The sequence below is a fragment of the Myodes glareolus genome, chromosome 18, assembly GCF_982192425.1.
Source record: "Myodes glareolus chromosome 18, mMyoGla1.1, whole genome shotgun sequence".
NCBI classification, from domain to species: domain Eukaryota; kingdom Metazoa; phylum Chordata; class Mammalia; order Rodentia; family Cricetidae; genus Myodes; species Myodes glareolus.
Genome location: NC_142043.1, coordinates 63,765,016 through 63,783,598, shown reverse-complemented (window position 1 = coordinate 63,783,598; position 18,583 = coordinate 63,765,016). Strand labels below are relative to the sequence as shown.

The window sequence follows — 18,583 nt, the reverse complement described above, 5'->3', positions numbered from 1 at the left end:
TCAGCCCCAAACTCCTCCCAGACCCACTCCAACCTCCGGACTCACCCAACTTCATGTCCTTTTCGGTTTCTAACCCCATTGAGCCCAATTTGTGCTGCCCAAATACTCTTGGGTGTGGAGCCTGACCTAGAGTGGGTCAGCCTACCAGGCAGGTGTCATGACTTTAAAGAAAACTGACTTTACTAGCAGCTCTCAGCTGCTAGAAACTCTTCAGCTAGTGCCGTATCATCTCTTTGTGCCCAAATCCTTGCTGGGATTTGGGCTGCCTTAATATTACACAGCTCTTGTGCATACTGTCACAATCACTGTGAGTTCGTATATACAACTGCCCTGCTGTGAGTTTGGTTTTCATTAGTATTTGCTGTTTGTTTGCTTGTTTGTTTTGAGATAGGGTTTCTCTGTGTAGCCCTGGCTGTCCTGACTCTCACTCTGTAGACCAGGCTGGCCTTGAACTCACAGAGATATGCCTGCCTCTGCCTCCCAAGTGCTGGGATTAAAGGTCTGTGCCACCATGCCCAGCGTGTGTGTTATTCCAGTGGCTCTGGTAGCTAATTTTGATGGTTAATGTGATTAGATTAGGGAATACCAAGGGTGTCAGTGAGCCACACTTTAGGGCATTTGCAGAGAGGATTATCACTGACTCAGCATGTCAGACCCACCTGGATGTGAGTGGCAGCGTCCTGTGGGCTGAGGTCCCAAACTAAATAAAAAGAGGAAATGCAGACAGCCGACTGAACCCCAGGACTCATCTCTCTCAGTTTCCAGATGCACCCAGAGTGAGCAGTTTCCCTCCAGCACGGGTAGAACTGTGCTGGCATTGTGATGCTGCCCCCATGATGGACTGTGATGGACTGGACCCCAAGCCTTGAACCAGAACAAACGCTTTCTCACCGAAGCAGCTTCAGAGCCAGTGTTCTGTCAAGGCAATGAGAAAGTAAGGAGGACACAGCGGTCATCTACCAATCAGCCTTCACCGGAAGACATTCTGCTCAGCTCTCACTAGTGCCGAGCCGGCTCACGGGTGGGATTTTAGTGTCGCCGCTGGGGCAGTGCCTCCTTCCCAGAACAGCTCTGAGCTCTGCTCAGCCTGAGAATTCTGATGAGAAATGACATTTCTCAGATAGGGAAGGAGCATAAAACCACGATGATATAATCAGGGGCTGAAGAGACACACAGGGGAAGAGAAGCCAGCTCCTCGGGCAGAAGAATCAGAGCTTTCTGCAGGCACACTGTACTCAGGGGTGGGGCATGGTCGTGCCTAGTCATTCCTTTCTAGGAAGGACTGGAAAAAAAGTGTGTGGGGGGGAGAAGTCTGCAGGGAGAAGCTTGACAAACAGTCCTCCAGCCAGCAGATCAAGGTCAGGGCCAAGAATAATGATCCTGATGCTCAGCCTCGCCTTTGACACAACATGAGGGACCTGTGTTTGATCTTGTCCCTAGCCTTGTAACCCCAGACTGCTCAGGAGAAAGGCATCAGGCAGATCCCAATTAAGGGACAGTCTGCAAAAGAGTTGACTGGGCCTCCTGAGAGATGTCAAGGTCATCAAACGCAGGGAGGGGCTGAGAAGCTGCCTCAGCTGAGGGGGACCTGAAAAGTGCCACACTGGATCTCGGGACACAAAAGCAGGGCAAGGCAAGCCCAAGGAGCCTGAATAAAACATGGGCTCTCGTTAGTGCTAATGTATCGATGTTGGCTCATTAGTTTAACAAATGTACCCTACTATTCTAAGATGTTAGCAGTCAAGAGAATTGCTCTGGGACATCTGGGAACTGTGTGTTCTGGATTAGCCACTTTTTCTATAAGTCTAAAATAGTTCCAGCATAAAAATTCTATTTAAAAATATAATTAACAAAGCAACCTGTGACTCATGGCTATGACATTAAAATGTGGCCCACTGTACCTAGTTACTCCCCAGGACATTCCTCTTAGATTTTTCAGAAAGTCCCTCTTCTCTGTTGTGTGACTCAACCAGTTAGATGTGGGGCTGGGCAATTAACCAGTGGACTGTGACGCCGGCCACATGGGAAAGCCCACAGGGTGGAGAGGAAGATACAGACAGACAGACAGACAGACAGACAGACAGACACAGTGTACCCTTGGGTCCTGCTGCATCTAAAGTCAGTTCACCCCGGGCCTTTTTAAAAGTAAGGTTGCCTGTGCACGTGTTTATAAAATTGGGGTGTTGGTTACTGGTGGTGGTATTCGACAACACCTCAGATAAAGCAGAGTTCGTCTGGTCCTCTGACTCAGAAAAAAAAAAAAGAAATGTGGAGATCACAGAAACATATCACTGAATCAGCTGAAGCATGCTGGGGATCCTCCCAGAGGAATGACTCCAACCTATTTTCTTTCAAAGCATCACACTTCGCTGCAAGCAGTAGCTGGACATGCCAGGTCTGTGTCCTTGCTCTGTGCCCTCAGGTGGCCATTTAAGTGGTCACCTGCTGGCCATCATAGTCGCTCCTGCCATGGGTTTTGAGGAGGACTGGAGATTTCTATTTCAGTGACAATGGGGCCGACACATCACTGAGCTTCCCGGAGCAGCTCCTGTACAAGCATCCTGGGTCTCCAGGGAGACAGCCTTGGGAAACTGGCTGTTGCACACACGGCTTCCCAGCCTCCACTGGCTGCTGGTCATCAGCCTGCTTCCTGCCTAGTTGGCGGCAGACTTGGTTGAGGAGGATGCCCCGGGCCTCTGGAGATACTCAGTAAAGATGAAAGTCATCCTGCGGCCCCTCAGGATGCTGGTGCCAGAATGTGGAAAAGTCTTGGGGCAGGCAAAGGGCGGGGGGAGGGGGGGGGGACAGCTGAGATCTCTGGGTCTAGGGCCAGTTTTCTTGTCATTCGCTTGCTCTAAAGGAGTCTCTTCAGCAATCTTTAAACCTATGCTCCAAGGGGAAACTGCATACACCATGGCTACAGTGATTGAGTGCTTTTGTGGGGAAACAGTATCCCAGGACGGCACTAGGCAGGAAGGACAGGGCCTGCATGGACTCATCACTGTGAGCAGCCTTCATAGACCTTTCAAGTCCTTCAGAGACTCAATGGTCCCACTGTACAGACAAGAATACTGAGGCTTAGGGTTGTGGAACATTCTATTAAATGCCACTCAGCAGGTAAGCACTGGCTTCAGAACCTGCCCCAACCTCGTTCCTAAGTCTGCTGCCCTCCCCATGGGCCTTCTGTGTGCATGTCCTCTGTGGCATATCAGATCAAGTCACCTCCTAGATTCCCACCCCCCTGCGGCTCTTGTCACATCTAGAACAGAATCCCAAGTGCTGTGAACACCATTCTACCTGCCTTTTGACTGTTTTTCGTTCCTATCCCCCATCACCTGGCCCAACTCTGGCTGCCTCTGGCCTTTTCTGCCCTGACTCACTGCCTCCATTGACAGCCGTCCTTTCAAAGACTCCTCTCCAGATGCCAGTATCCCACTGTCTAAAACATTTATGCCAAAGAGACTTTCTGAGCAGAATACCGATAACACAGACACTAAGACCAACAATTAATAAATGGTACTTCATGAAGCTGAAAAGCTGGCAAAGATCACCTTCGGGCAGAGTGGCAACCTATAGAACAGGAAAAGATCTTTACCAATTATACACCCGATAGAGAGTTGTTATCTATAACATATAAAGAACTTTTTAAAAACTAGACATCAAGAAAACAACCCAATTTAAAATGGGGTACAGAACTAGATAGAGCGTTCTCATAAGATGAAACACAAATGGCTGAGAAACACTTAAAGAACTGTTCAACATCCTTAGTCATCGTGGAAATGAAAATTAAAGCTACTTGGAGATTTCTTACCCCAGTCACAATGGCCAAGATGAATAAAACAAATGACAGCTCATGCTGGCAAGGATGTAGAGTAAGGGGAACATTTATTCACTGCTGGTGGGAGTGCAAACTCAGACAGTCACTATGGAAATCAGCGTGGCAGCTCCTCAGGAAGTTGGGAATCGATCGACCTCAAGAACCGGTTGTACCACTCTTGGGCACCTACCCAAAGGACTCCACATCCTACTACAGAGATGCTTGCTCATCCGTGTTCATAACTGCTCTATTCATAATAGCCAAAAATCGGAAACAGCCTAGATGTCCATCAACTGACGAATGCTAAAGAAAGCATGGCACATTTGCACGGTGAAATATCAGCCATCTGTTAAAAAAGGAAATTAAGAAAATTGTTGATAAATGAGTAGATCCGGAAAACAAATCATCCTGAGTGAGATAACCCAGACCCCAAAAGATAAATATTTTATGTTTTTTCTTATACAGAGATATTAGTCTTTAAGTTTTCACTATGTGTGCTACAATCCAAATAACCACAGAGGTTGTATACTCAGTAAGGGACAGTGGTGAGGACAGGACCTCCCAAGAAAGAGGAAATAGGATACAGAGTTGTAGAGAGCTAAGGGGGAAAGTTGAATACAGGGATTAAACAGAAAGGGGGATGGGAGAGAAGGGTAAAGGAGGGACAATGGGGAGGGAAAACTAACACTAAAGGCTACTTTGAAAAGCATATGGAAGCTGGGCGGTGGTGGCACACACCTTTAATCCCAGCACTCAGGAGGCAGAGGCAGGCGGTTCTCTGTGAGTTCGAGGCCAGCCTGGTCTACAGAGCAAGTTCCAGGACAGTCTCCAAAGCTACACAGAGGAACCCTGTCTCAAAAAACAAACAAACAAGAAATGATATGGAAACCTACTACTATAGAAGCTTCCTAAAATATAAACATAGAATGGGATCTAAATGAAGCGTCCCCATAATAGGGGAGAAAGTACCCCAACAAGAGATCTTACACAGCCAAACAAAACCTCCAGTGCCAGAAACGGGCTTGGTGAGTTGGCCACACAGGTCCCAAGGATCACTTCCCACACACCTTGAAGTATCACAAGCTATTGCTGAGTCTTTGGTTGCTCTCAACAACCTGATGGTAAGAACCTGCTGCTGAAGGCTACACTTGCTTACGTCATCAAACATGGAGAAGCCAAGCTAAACAGGAAGCTTCACCCCTACTCACCAGTGTTCATGGTGCTAGAAGGTACTCTTCATGCTAGTGAAGAAAGGTCATCATCAGTGTCACCCAGCAACAATAGTGATCGGCCTACAAGAAATATGGTGCAAAGGTGGTGCCAATGTTATGGGAGTAACCAACCACTTTTCTTTTAGTATGATGAAATAATCATACTTTACTAATTTGTTCTCTGAGGAGTTGGGGGATGTTAGCGAACTTAATTATACAATAAGTTACTTATGCTTAGAAATTCCTTGAACTTTTGGGAGCATCTGTTAGTCCTGAAGGATACTCCACATGCCAAACATTTGTGGGACATTTTTAACTTATTGTAATTTAGAACAGAAAAAAAACCAATTTAATAAAATTGACTGTATTGAGTGCAAAGCCCAAGTCTCTTCAGAGTACTGTGGAAAGATATTGAGCTGTTTCTTCCACTCATGTGGAAGTTATAGTGAATTAGCCCAAGAGGTAATATTTTCCTCTGTTTCAAATTGAAATTTTAATATGATAATTAGCATACAAAATTAATATAGGAACACAACTTTCCAAAGTCAAACAATATAAAATAGCAAAAGTGGCCTCCATATTTGCTCTGAATGTTCTCAGTAACTGGGACTAATTGTGGTTACCTAAAAATGAAATTATGGGAGAACTCCTTACCCAACCCCTGTTTTAAAAAATGAAACTTAAGGCCCACTCCATGAGATAGAACCCATACCTACCACTCCCAAAATGGCCAAGAACCTGAGACTGGACTGGTCATGGGCAGAAAACCTATTCCTATTATTCTGCTAAAGGGACATAGCAATAAAATGACCCCGAGTGGCATATATGCTCAGCCCATATCAGAGACCCTTCTTCTGGCAGTAGATGAGACTTAACATAGAGACAACATACAGAGAATGAGAGGCTTTGTAGCACCCAGTCCTACATGGGATACCCTCATCGAACCCCTGTCATCAGGGCTCGGGGGTCTCTGCAGAAGAGGAGCGGAAAGACTGTAAGAGTCAGGGCGATGGAAGACGCCAAGCAAACAGTGTCTTCCAGACATAACAGGACTGATGCACATATGAACTCACAGAGACTCTGGCAGCACACATAAGACCTGCACGGGTTTAAGCCAGATGGCGTCTCAGCACCGAGATGGAGAGGTGGACATGGGCTGCCACCCCTAACCAAGAAGCTATATGTAATTAGTACCACTAGCAACAGGAAATCAACTTTCCCTAATGGAATCTCACTGGGTCACACTGGCCCCATGCCCAGGAGAAGCTGGCCAGTACAAAAGGAACTCAATAGTTGTCCTCTGTCTATTGTATTTAGTGGCAGAATTCCTTGCACACAGCTGTTAGAGACAATGCCTGTCACATTGTGTATATCAGTCTGGGGTAAATGAATATGCTCTCAGTCCTGGAGGATATTGCCCAAGACTCACATGCCAGGGACCATAAAATAGTAACAACTTTAAATTTACCATGTTTTTTTTCCCTATACATACTCACCCACAACAAAGATTAACTTAATTAGGACCAGGAAGAAATTCAAACCTACAAGTAATAATAAAATAAAATAAAATAACTATAGCAATGTATCATAATAAAAGTTATTCTAAACTTTATGAATTTGTAAATTGTGTATTTCTGGAAATCTCCGTTTAATATTTTTGGACTGTGGCTTACCTGGGGTCTCTGGAACCCCAGTCGGTGACAATGCGAGTAGAGGAAGTGGCCTTGCCTGCTCCTTGCTCACCTGTCTTGCCTGCCTGCCTGCCAGCCCTGGGTCTTTGCCTGGCTGGTTCCTGCCCCTGATTCTGGTCCAGCGCCTGGCTCTCTCTGTCAGCATTTGCGATTGTCCGGATGGGGCAGGCATAGGCCTTGCAAGCCCTATCATCCACCTTCAAGTTGGCCCTATCATTTTGTAGCACAATTCGGTGGGGGGGGGGACCCAAATGAGAGTTCCACAGGTGATATGGCTTCTGGGTGAAAGGTCAGCAGAGGAGGGAGACAGTTCTTAGCGTTGCACTTAGGATCAGTGGCTTTGGTTACAACTTGATGATGGAAGACACCCAATGGGGATGGTCCACAGAGAGTCTGTCTGCTCAGGGGCCTTGCTGTGTAGGCCCTGGTGACCCCTGCCCTGTGTGATTCTCACTTGTAGTGAGGGGCTGCGGGCAGGCCTGCTTTTCATCCTGCCTGGCTCCCGCACAGCTAGCTTAGCCCCAGAAATAATAACACACAAGTTATATTCATTTAAACACTGCCTGGCCCATTATCTCTAGAGAGTTAGTTACTGACTAACTCTCATATCTTGATATTAACCCATTTCTAATATTCTCGTGGTAGCACCACGAGGTAGTGGCTTACCGGGAGAGATTTAGCATGTCTGACTTGGTGGCTGGCTCCATGGCGTCTGCCTCATTGCCCTCTTCCCAGCATTCTGTTCTGTTTACCCCGCCTACCTAATTTTCTGTCCTATCAAAGGGCCAAGGCAGTTTCTTTATTGACCAATGAAAATAACACAGTAGACAGATAACCCTCCTCCATCACTCACTTTTTTTTAATATTTATTTATTTATTATGTATACAATATTCTGTCTGTGTGTGTGCCTGCAGGCCAGAAGAGGGCACCAGACCTCATTACAGGTGGTTGTGAACCACCATGTGGTTGCTGGGAATTGAACTCAGGACCTTTGGAAGAGCAGGCGGTGCTTTTAACCTCTGAGCCATCTCTCCAGCCCCTGATTCTCACTTTTTAATGATTTGCATGAGCAACTAGCAGGAGAGAGAGAGAGAGAGAGAGAGAGAGAGAGAGAGAGCCAGCCAGAGAGTTGTAACTATAGCCTGTATTTTCCATCATGCTATAGCCTGTGAAGTCCAGGAGTGCCTACCATCCTTGGCAGGCACGTATTTGGCCTCTTTGCTTGTTTCATGGGAAGTGAGGGATGAAGTTAACAGACAGCTCCCACTGGAAAGGGTCAGAGGTTCTGCCTTATGTTTCGCACAAACTCCTGGGGAGCCTGGGAGGACCAGGGACCCCATCATGATTCCTTCAGAACCCATGGACAGGATTAGAAATGAAACACTCAGGTCCAAGACACATGGCTAAGAGTTTCTCACTCTAAAACACACACAATCTGTGGCCCCTAAAACTAGAATAGATGATATTTTGACACATTCTGGCAGACCAGAAGTCAGCCAGACAAAGGAGGCTTGCCTTCCTCTTGACGATGTCATGGTTAAACTGGAGCAGCAGGAAGCATTGGCAGTGTTGCTGTCGGAGGGAATGAGGCCTCCAACCTACTTTTGTAAATGAGATCGCTTGCCTGCTGGTCCCACTGTGATGGCTGCCTGGGGCTTCTTCTGAATCCTGAGTTCGTCTTGACACATACCTGGATCAGAATCATCTTCAGAAGTAGGATGCTGAGGATGCTAGGAATGGAGCATTCAGTGTCACACCTTCCAGGACCAGCTGAAGGCCCACACAGGATGGTAGCCCCGGCAGCAGCTCATCATAGGCTACTCCAGTGAGAGTCAGGGTTACCTGCTGCTAAAGGCCCTGAGGTGCCTCCAGGATAGCTGTCAATCACTCTCTAGTGGAGCCAGTGATCTCAGGCCCTGGGCAGAGGGATCTATCATCTCTCTTCCCCATCACTCAGAACATCCTGGACCACTTGTCTTTCCCACTGACAAAAGAGGGCTGAGGACCAGGAGGGGCAGGATCCTGGAGACCAGGAAAGGATGCCTTACCCCGCCCCAGAGAACTGGGAATGCCTGATTATGTTGAGAGTGCTTTTAAAAAATGCATTTTAATTATTTGAAATCATAATATAATTACATTATTTCTACTCTTTCTTTCCTTCCACCAACCCCTCCTATGCACTCCTTGGTCTCTCTAAAATTCATGGCTTCTTTTTCTTTAGTTGTTGTTGTTACACACTCACACACACACACACACACACACACACACACACACACACACACACTACACACATACACTCCTAAGTACATAAATGCAGCCTGCTCAGTCCATATAATGTTATCTGTATGTACACTATATCAGTAGGGGATGACCACTTGGTATTGGGGGGTAACCAGTTGGGGGGGATTTTCCTCAGGGGAAAGGCCATTTCTCTTGTTGCCCTTAGTTCTTTGTCTAGGGTTAACACTCTGAGATCACTGCCGCCGCCCCCCATTCCTGGGTGGTGCTTTAATGGAGAGTAGAGAATGAAGCAATGGGGGAGAAAAGGACAATCTGCTAAAACAAAACGATGTCTAAAGTCAAGATGTGAGAGTGGGGCATAGGAGAGAGGCAGGAAGCTGGAAGGACCATGGGATAGAAGCCAAGGGAGTTGCCATAGGAAGTGATGGGAAGTCAGGTCACAGGGATGCAGGGCAGACTACAGCAAAAGGCAGAACCCTGGGGATGTGTTGCTTGAGGACCAGTGAGCAAGGGAAGAAGGTCCAGAGAAAGAGATCCCTAGCCTGGTTCCATCCCACCCGCCCCCCAGACACACAGATCAAGTGTCTAAGGCTGGCCATAAGCATCACAGCTCCACAGTTGTGCAAGGATGGAATACTCATCTTGACCTCCAGGGGGCACTAGGCTTCTCTTTAACAACCTGGTCCTGCTCGTTCCCATCAGCCACTTCTAAGGTGGAAGCCAAGGCCTTAACTTGATTTTGTTACAGCACCCCCACTGCACTAAACAGCGATTCCGAAATATTTTTTAAAAAGGAGATCCTTAACTCTCTAAACTCAAACATTTTGCCTCCACTGCAAGCCGGTTCACCTCTGCTGGGTCTTTAAAAGCCTGGTGGACTCGGTTGGGCTGGATGAATAGCTGGCCCGATGTAGCCTGCTGTGTCCCACAGGCATCCCCCGTTTATCCCGAGCACTCAGCATAATTATCGCCCTTGACATTGCTTCTGCAGAGCTGCCAGATTCATTAGCCAAGTGCGTTGGAAATGTGGGTCATTTCTTTCTTTTCTTTTTCAATTTCCTACTCTAAAGGGCACTGCCTTTTCAAGCTGACGGGAAAGCCAGAAGGACTTCAGGATGGGTGGTTTGCTGGCTCAAATATGCACCGCCACTTTGTGCACAGAATGTAAAGTTAACAGACAATGATGCTCAGAAGCGTTTGCAAAATATCTAACAGTTCAAAAGCCATGGTCTCCTCTACATGAGGAGTGAGTAAAATCAATAGCACAGGGGCCTTAAGGCAGAATGCATAGCAATGGGTATTAATTCACTAGATAAACACCAGAGGCCCGAAGAACAGGGCTAGTCTCTGTCTTTCCCTGGCAAGGTTGAAAAGGAGCAATGAGCGCATTTAATTTTGCTGAAAGTGTGTCAAAGGATACCTGATATTATATGCTCATAAGATGATAAGTTTAATCGTTTCTGAGGGTTATTTGGCAAAAAAAAAAATTAAATTAAGTGTGTCACGCTAGGTGGTAGTGGCTCACACCTTTAATCTCAGCCTTGGGAGGCAGAGGCAGGCGGATCCCTGTGAGTTCGAGGTCAGCCTGGTCTACCCAGCAAGTTCCAGGACAGCCAGGATTGTTATACAGAGAAACCCTGTCCTGAAAAACATAATAAATAAATAAATGAATAAAATAAACAAGTCTGTCTTCATACAGAAAACACAGAAAAGTATAAAAAGCAGAGTTGTGGTTACAATCCAGTTGGTAAAGTGTCTGCCACCAAAGCATGAATTCCTGAGTTTGACATCCAGTACCCATGTGAAAGCCAGGCATGATACTAGGTGCCTGTATTCTACCACTAGGGAGTGGAGACAAGAGGATCCCGGGGACTCACTGGCTGGTTGGCCCAGCTCAGTGAACTCTGGCTTAATAAAGACCTGTCCACAATAAGGTGGAAAGCAACTAAGGAAGATGTGATGTGGCTCTCTGGCTTCCACAGTCATACATATCTCCACAGGAGTACCTACAAACACATACATGTGCCACACACACACTCACATATGCTCTTGCACACATACAAAGTGTAAAAAGTATACATTCACTACAAATCTCATTTTCTTTTCTTTTTTTTAAATTTTTGGATTTTGTTAGTTTGTTTTTGTTTTTGTTTTTTTTTTTCAAGACAGGGTTTCTCTGTGTAGCCCTGGCTGCTCTAGAACTTGCTCTGTAGACTACCAGGCTGACCTTGAACTCAGAGATCTGCCTCTGAAATATAATGCATGCACCACACCGCCTGGCTTACAAATCTCATGTATGAATAGCAACGGAAGCCAGGCCTATAATTCCATCTTGGACAGGAAGCAACTGAGATTTGAGGTCAGTTTGGACAACACCAAGACCAGGATAGAGAAGGAGAGGGAGGAGGGAGGAGGAGGAAGAGGAAGAGGAGGAGGAAGAGGAGGAGGAAGAGGAGTACAGCAAGACAACAGAAGTAGCACAGGGCATGGGCATTCACAAGCAAATCACCATAGTGAGGGAATCCAAGTTGCATAGACAAGAGCCCAAGCTATCCCGGACCCACAGGGAGCAACTGGGGCAGGACCATCTTCCTGCGTGGGAGGGATGGTGTCTTTTCTGAAGGGTTTATGGCTGGCCATGATTTATGGCCTGGAGGCCGTAAAGAGCAGACACTGAGTGTGTAAATCAAGCCCAAGGTTTGCACAGGTCTTTCCACACAGCTTCACTGTTTAAGGCAAATCAGGTCAAAGGGCATACCCTTCCCTAGTGCCCTCTGTGTGCGTGCAGGTGTGTGCCTGGGTGTGTGGACCTAAACAGCACATGACAATCGTGAGTGTCATTCTTTGGGCGCTGTCTGCCTTAGTGTTTTGAAAGTTTTTTTATTGCCCCCCTCTCCCCTTGCCCCCCATTAGGAACCTCTGGCCCTGACAAAATGCACCTGGCTCATGCACACTGGGAAAGCCCTGTAGATCGTTCCTAAATGTTCAATTCTTCCTTCCCATTCTCCCAACTTCAAGAATGATGCTGTCACTGTGAAGCCCGCTGTCTTGCCTCGCTTTGGCTTTGCTTCTTGCTGAAGACAAGAACTGATCTGAGCCAGGAAACCGGAGGCCGGATACCTCCTCCCCCACCCCTGTCTTGGCTCCTCCCTCTTTAGCTGCCTTTCGAAGCCTTAATATGAAAAAGGTCTAATGGATCATTTTGACAGTGACAGAGTGATCTCTGCTGAAGGACATCAGAAGCTACTAGGAAGAAATGACAACTTCTACAAGGGCTTGGGAAGGAGGTCAGCCCCACCCTGACTCCCAGGCTTCTATTCCCTACAACCTTCCTCGAGGCTGACTTACGCTCAGGATCCCACACACCTGAGAAAGCCCCTCTCTTTAACACCCCTTCTGACTGAGTTCAGTCGCTGTCCCTGGTAGTTTTCAACTTGACACAAGCTGGAGTCATCTGAGAGGCAGGAGCCTCCATTGAGAAGACGCCGTCCTGTGACTGGGCTATAGGCAAGCCTGTGAGGCATTTTCTTAATTAATGATTGCTGGGGGAAGGCCAAGTCCATTGTGGGGGATGCCACCTGTGGGCTGGTGGTCCTGGGTGCTTTGAGAAAGCAGACTGAGCAAACCATGAAGAGCAAGCCAGCAAGCAACATTCCTTCATGGCCTCTGTGTCAGCTGCTGACTCCAGAATCCTGCCCTGTGTGAGTTCATGACTTCCTGTACTGATGGTCTGTGATATGGAAGCGGAAACAAATAAGCCCTTTCCTCCCATGATGCTCTTGGTCATGGTGTTTCCGCACAGCAACATTAACCCTAACTAAAACAGTTACCGACTTCCCGAAAGAGTCAAGGCCAACTCAAGACACAGGTGGGCAGGTCCTGGCTTCTACCTGGTCCGGGATCCTCAGGCCACCTCGCAGGGGCAGATGGTTTCTTCCATTTTTGTTTTGGTTCTAAGGCTCTCACATGGGCTGCATGCCCAGGAGCAAGTCAGGCCACGAGGAGGCCCCAGGCTGCCATGAACAGTGAAAAGGAGGCCAGCCCTTACCTCAACCAAAGGATGCCTAGGCCTGAGCTCTGGTACAGGCAAAACAAAGAGAAAGGATAGCAGAAAGGAGAAATAATGGCCACCCATGAAGCCAGTTGTCATGGAGACGTCGGACACGGACACAAATTGTTTTCTACCCCAGGAGGGTCAATTCTATGGGTGCGTCTGCTGGGGCTCCATGTCGTATCCTGGATGTCTCACGGGGGGTCTGGGTGAGATTAAATTTGGTGAGTGTCCAACCTCTACTTGCTGGGCTTCATCAAGTGACTTCAAGGCACAGAGAACTGGGGACAGAAGGATTTTGTTCTCCCTGCCTGCTTAAGCCAGGCATTGGTCTGCCCTTGAACTTGGGATGCACGCCAGCCAGCAGCTCCCTGGGCTTTCAAGCTTCAGATTTAGACTAGAAACAGACACCAGCACTGGCCCTCCTGGGTCTCCGGCCTCTGCCAATCGCTTGAGCCAATGCCTGTTGTCGGGAGTAATGGTCCTGCGCTTAGATGAGAGTTCAACTTGGGCATTTTCTTTTACTACGGTGACAAAGCCACATGTCCTTCAGATCTTTCCCTGTGCTGGTGACAGGCTGCATGAGTCAGTCTCTGTCTCTGCCACCCCACTCAAAGCTAGGGAGAAATTGTAACCACAGGGCCCCAAGAGCTTCAAGGGGAAAATCTCAGTGCTACAAAGTATATGTTCAGTAAATGACAGGCATGTTTAATTTAAAATACTTCCAATTAATTATAAGCTTATCAGGCACATCATATGTTGAGATATATATGCACATGTATATCTCAACTATATACTATATAGGTATAGCATATATAGTATACAGAATCTTCTACTGACCCCATTTCTCTGTAGAGCCCTGCTCCCTTACCATGGTCCAAATAGTCACCATGCTTTGTGAAGATGATGTCACTGCCTCCCTCCGACTGTGTAACCCTGCTTGACAGCCTTCACTATCCACTCAAGAGCCAGCGTAGACCTGGTAAAACCATTATTAATCAGACACATCCTTCCTCTGCCCAACTTCCCATGAGGCTGCTCCCGATAGATAGACACACAGCAGCCTGAAGTCAGCTGCGTGACTCCCCGGGGCTGCCTCTTGAGCCTGTCTGAACCACCTGAGTCTGTCTTGAACCACTGCTGTGCCTCCATTCCAGCCCTCCTGGCCTCCTAAGCAAGATCTTGGAATGTGGCCACGGCTGGCTGGAAGGTTTGTCACTCAGATCACCAGCTCACAAAGTGACCTTTTAAGCCCAGTTCCCGTGTCCCACATTTTATCCCTGTCCCCCGCTGACTTATCTCCTTGACAGTAGGTATTACTCAACACTCCATGTTCATATTCATTCATCTGCCTCTAGTCTTACTCTGAAAAAGGCCGGCCCTTCCCATTGAGGGATTTGAGTAATTTTGTTCACTCCTATACCTCGTACCCCCAGTGCCTGGACCAGTTCTGAATACCGCAGAAGTTGTTGGCGAAGGACAGACCATAGCTCCAAAGGGAACAGGGGAGGGGGGCATTGTTCCCCTTAGGGTAACAGTTGCTGCCTCAGTGATTGTCTGTTCAGAGGTCTGGTGTGTCTCCTGAGAGGAAAGCCGCACAATGCAAAATAAGATTAGGTGTGATTGTTATTCTGACTACAGAGCCAGCCAGGCCTTGGAAAGGCCTGCGTGCCTGGTGCCCAACACTCGCAGGAGCGGACATGCAGAGACACCCTCCAGGATGCAGGTTAGCTGCACTGGGGACAAACACCTGGTCTTGAAGGAACCCATTCCAGGAGACTAGGTCATCTGTGGCAAAGTTTGGGGGACAAGAAAGCTATCTGCCATGTGGGGAGTTAGTTCTCCATGCCAGGCTGCACGGTAGCACACAGTGGCCCTAACAGCAGGCTGCCCATCAGTTCAAATAGTGTTGGCTCATTTGACAACAAACACCAGCTGATTTTTCTGATCTTAACTGTAAATCAGCAAATCGGGTGACTAGCTGTAACTACCCAGTAGTGTCAGCCCCCACCTTAAAGCCCTTCATACTTGTCACCAGTAATTCTCAAGATGTCAAGCTCTGTCTATGGGCTCTGAATTGCACCAGGGGAGTGGGCAGAGGCTGCCAGACAGTCTGGGTGGATTGGAACCATCGAGGTGATGTGGGGGCTGGACCGTCTGTAGGTGGAAGGTGACTACTTCCTTTATCTCATGACAGTTACTGGAGTATGCACAGCTAGCTTTCTGGCCCTCCTCCACCCTCTGGGCTAGGGAGTCACGGTTTCTGAGGCTCTCTCAGTGGTAATAGCTGAGGGAGGGCGAGTGAGGGTAACTGTGTGCTGCTTTTGGAAGCCCTTGACTTCATTCCTGGTCTGGACTCCAATGGCCATCCACCAGGTAGAAACCAGAAGAGGCAAAGTAAGGGGGTAAAAAGGTCCTTATCTGGCTGGTTGATTTGACTGGTTCTTCTTAGGCCCATAGGACAGGGAGCCCCAGGCATTCTCAGCAAGCACAACCCAGACACCAGCAGATGGACGGTGGGGCTGGAAATCCACTTAAGATGAACAATAAGGGCCTTCTCCAGCGGTTTGACAGTGGCTTCCAAGAGCAACAAACTCCTCCAGCTGTTCCCACAGGGAAAGCCCCTGAGAATTGTATCCAGAGGGGAAGGAGATCTGAAATCCCCCCTCCCCCGGGCTTACCATGGGCCCTCAACCCCTATGGAAAAATAGCAAAACTGTGTGTGTGTGTGTGTGTGTGTGTGTGTAGTGGGTGGGTGGGTAAGGAAGTGCTGCACCCAACAGACAGTGGACTGGGCAATCTTCCCTCAGCTTAAAGAGCAGAAATTAGGCTCCCGCTTCAGCTCCAGGTGCCAGGGAAGCAGCCTTCCCCGCCCTTCCAGGAAGGCACAGCCAACAGGGGAAAGGAACTTTCTCCACTTCCGATTCCAATTAAGTGAGGGTGGCCTTTGCTGCAGGGCAAGGAGGCTGGTTTCCCAGCACTGTGGGTCACAGTCACAGCTCTCAGCCCAAGGACTGTTGGTGACTGAGTGGGCGTGTATGTAGGGGTGATCTCTGCTCAAGCTAAAGGGCACCGTGGACACGGACAAGGAGGCTACCAAGGTGACAGGAATCAAAGGGATGAGGGAGTTACATTAAGGTGGGGCAGGAGAAGAAGGGAAGGGGGAAGAGGAGGAGCAAGAGAAGATGGGGGAGGGGAGAGGAGGAGAGCGACAGAGAGCAGAGGTGAGAGGAGATAGGATGGGGCGAACCGGAACAGAAGGTGGAGTGGGGAGAAGAGGGAGAGGGAAAAGAAGTGACAGGAATGAGTGAAGAGAAAAGAGGAGGAAAGGGGAGGGCTAGAGATGAAAGAGAGGGAGGGAAGAGAGGTGGGGGAGTGAGAAGAGACGGGTGAGTAAGGAGGAGGGGAAGCTAGGTGAGGCAGAGATGAGGAGGAGGGAAGGAGAGAGGGGGAAGGAAAGAGAGGGGAGGTAGGGTTTGGGAAAAAGAAGGGTGAGAAAGGGTGGGCAGGGAGCAGGAGAAAGTGGGAGGGAGAAAGAGGAGAGGGGACAGGAATCATGGGGAGGGTAGGCTGGGAGGGAGGAGGCAGGAAAGGGGGGGGGAAGGAGACTAGGGGCGGGGGAGAGGCCGGAGGGAGGAGCCCTGGTGAGAAAGGAGGAGGATGGAGAAGGGGAGGGGTTGAAGAAGGGAAGGGAGGAGAGGGAATGGAAGGGCGGGGCGGGCCGGCGCCGTGGGAGGAGGGGCGTGCGGAGGCCGCGAGCTGCCGGCTCTGGTTGGCTGGCCGCCCCCGTCCCTCCCCCGCCCCTCCCCCCGCCCCCGCCCTCCCGGCGCGGTGGCCGCGGAGAGAAAGTAAGGTGAAAAAGTCCAAGTGCTGCTGCGGGCGCGATGGGGGCCGGCTCCTCAAGCTACCGGCCCAAGGCCATCTACCTGGACATCGATGGACGCATCCAGAAGGTACCCCGCCCCTCCTCTGCGGCCTCTGTGAGCCCCAGTAAGAGCAGGTGTCCCCACTGCAGGCACCGAGCCCTCGGACGGAGCTGATCCTGGCGGCCCGCCGTGCGCGCAGGGCCCGGGGAGGCGCGGCTGCCGGGGGTGCAGACCAGGTGAACGGCGACAGTCGCGGGAGGGGGGCGGAACCTGCCGCTGCGTCCTGTGACCTCGTGGGGACTGAGAGACCCGCTTTAGGCTCTGCTGTACACTGCCTTCCCAACCAACTTGAGCCACGTAGGAGAGGGGTTCGCCCCGGACCCCTTTTGTTCGCGGTCCCTCCCCTTCTAAAGACCCTTCCCTAGACACTTAGTGTCCTTGACTTCTGTTGATATTGACAAAGGGACAATGGGTAAGCTGGCGGGGGTGGGGGTGGGTGAGGGTCTCATTAGCTCCCCCTAAAGTGAGTGCTTATGGAAAAGCCCATTGTGGGAAAATTGCTCCCGGACCTCCGCTGGACCTCTCAGAGAAGCCGGGCAGCTTGCTGTAGACCCAGCAAACGAAGCCAAGGAGGGATGCCTGATGGACATGGGCCTCCGTTCTCAAGTGTGTCCTCTTGTCTGGCTGGCTTCATCAGTAAGAGAAACCAACCCTCCACTATCAGCCTGATCCTGGAAAAATGGGAAGTACCGTCCCTCCTCGGGCTTGGTTACTTGGGAGGGGCTGGGAAGTACCTTCCAGCAACGGTGGTCAGCCTCTTACTTGAGCATCATGGGCAGGTACAGGTTCAGATGCAGGACCAGATCCCAGCTCCCCACTCCTGGAGCACAGCTACTGAGATGTAACAGCCTCCTCTTCCTCCCAGAGGAAGGAAGGACTTCACTGCGTGTCTTCCTGCCTCTGCCCGTTTGAGCACACAACACGTGCACGAATGCATGTGAAGGCATCAACAGACATGCCAGATGTGTGCCTGCATGTGTATACAATGTGACTACAAAGCACATATCTGTACCCATGCATTTTCCCCTAGCCCACCAAATGAGAATTTATTAAAGATCTGCTTTTGTTTTGTTTTTTTTAAATTTTGGTGCAAGGGATGAAACCGTGGGCTTCATGCATGCAAGGCAGACACTGTTGTGCTACATTGTTGGCCCTCTTTTATCCCCTTAAAGAGGAAAGATGAAGTGTCACCTGGCCGAAAGTGGCAGGTTCTTCCTAAAATCTCCTCAAAGATCCTCATATAGCTGCTTGGCAACCAGTGGAAAGTAGAAGAAAGGTTTAGGAGGACCCGAGTAAGTTCTGGGTCTGGTAGGCTGGTCTGAGACTGTGGGTAAGGTGGGCTTTCCCAGTGGATATACCTGAAGTTGAGTGACCTCTCAGAAAGGCCACCTACAGGCCAACCCTGGGGTGGGTCGGGGCAGGCACCTGCACTAGGCTAGAAGGTCATGGCTTTGGGTGGAGGCAAGACTGGATGTTGAGTGCTGGCTCTGCCACTCTGGGCTCCTCTGGCTGGCATCCTCGTCTGTGAAGGGATCATTATATCTGCTTTATAGACCGTAATGAGAAGTAAATGAGAGGTATAAACAGTGCCTGGACCATCGCAGAACACAAGAGGCATTATTCTCGGTCTTTGTCTGCTCATAAA

At 49.2% G+C, this 18,583-nt stretch overlaps 1 protein-coding gene and 1 long non-coding RNA gene across 5 annotated transcripts in view; one reads left to right on the top strand and one right to left on the bottom strand.

The window, feature by feature from the left end:
* Positions 1-3,868: 3,868 nt before the first annotated feature.
* On the bottom strand, positions 3,869-17,791 carry LOC146890860 (uncharacterized). The gene is made up of 3 exons (XR_014998377.2): positions 17,673-17,791; positions 5,026-5,109; positions 3,869-4,163 (listed from the first exon to the last, which is right to left on the bottom strand). It is a non-coding gene; the product is annotated as an uncharacterized LOC146890860 (long non-coding RNA).
* The window catches only part of Pde9a (phosphodiesterase 9A), a 92,240-nt gene continuing 89,645 nt past the window's right edge, over positions 15,989-18,583 (top strand). For 3 of the 4 annotated variants that reach the window (XM_085679839.2, XM_085679840.2, XM_085679841.2), the window contains exon 1: positions 16,810-16,965. In XM_085679839.2, coding sequence (XP_085535965.2) covers positions 16,897-16,965 — 69 coding nt within the window. In that variant the 5' untranslated portion in view covers positions 16,810-16,896. Of the gene's footprint in view, positions 16,114-16,809; positions 16,966-18,583 lie in introns of those variants that run through there. The other variant, XM_087898346.1, reaches the window with a different exon arrangement.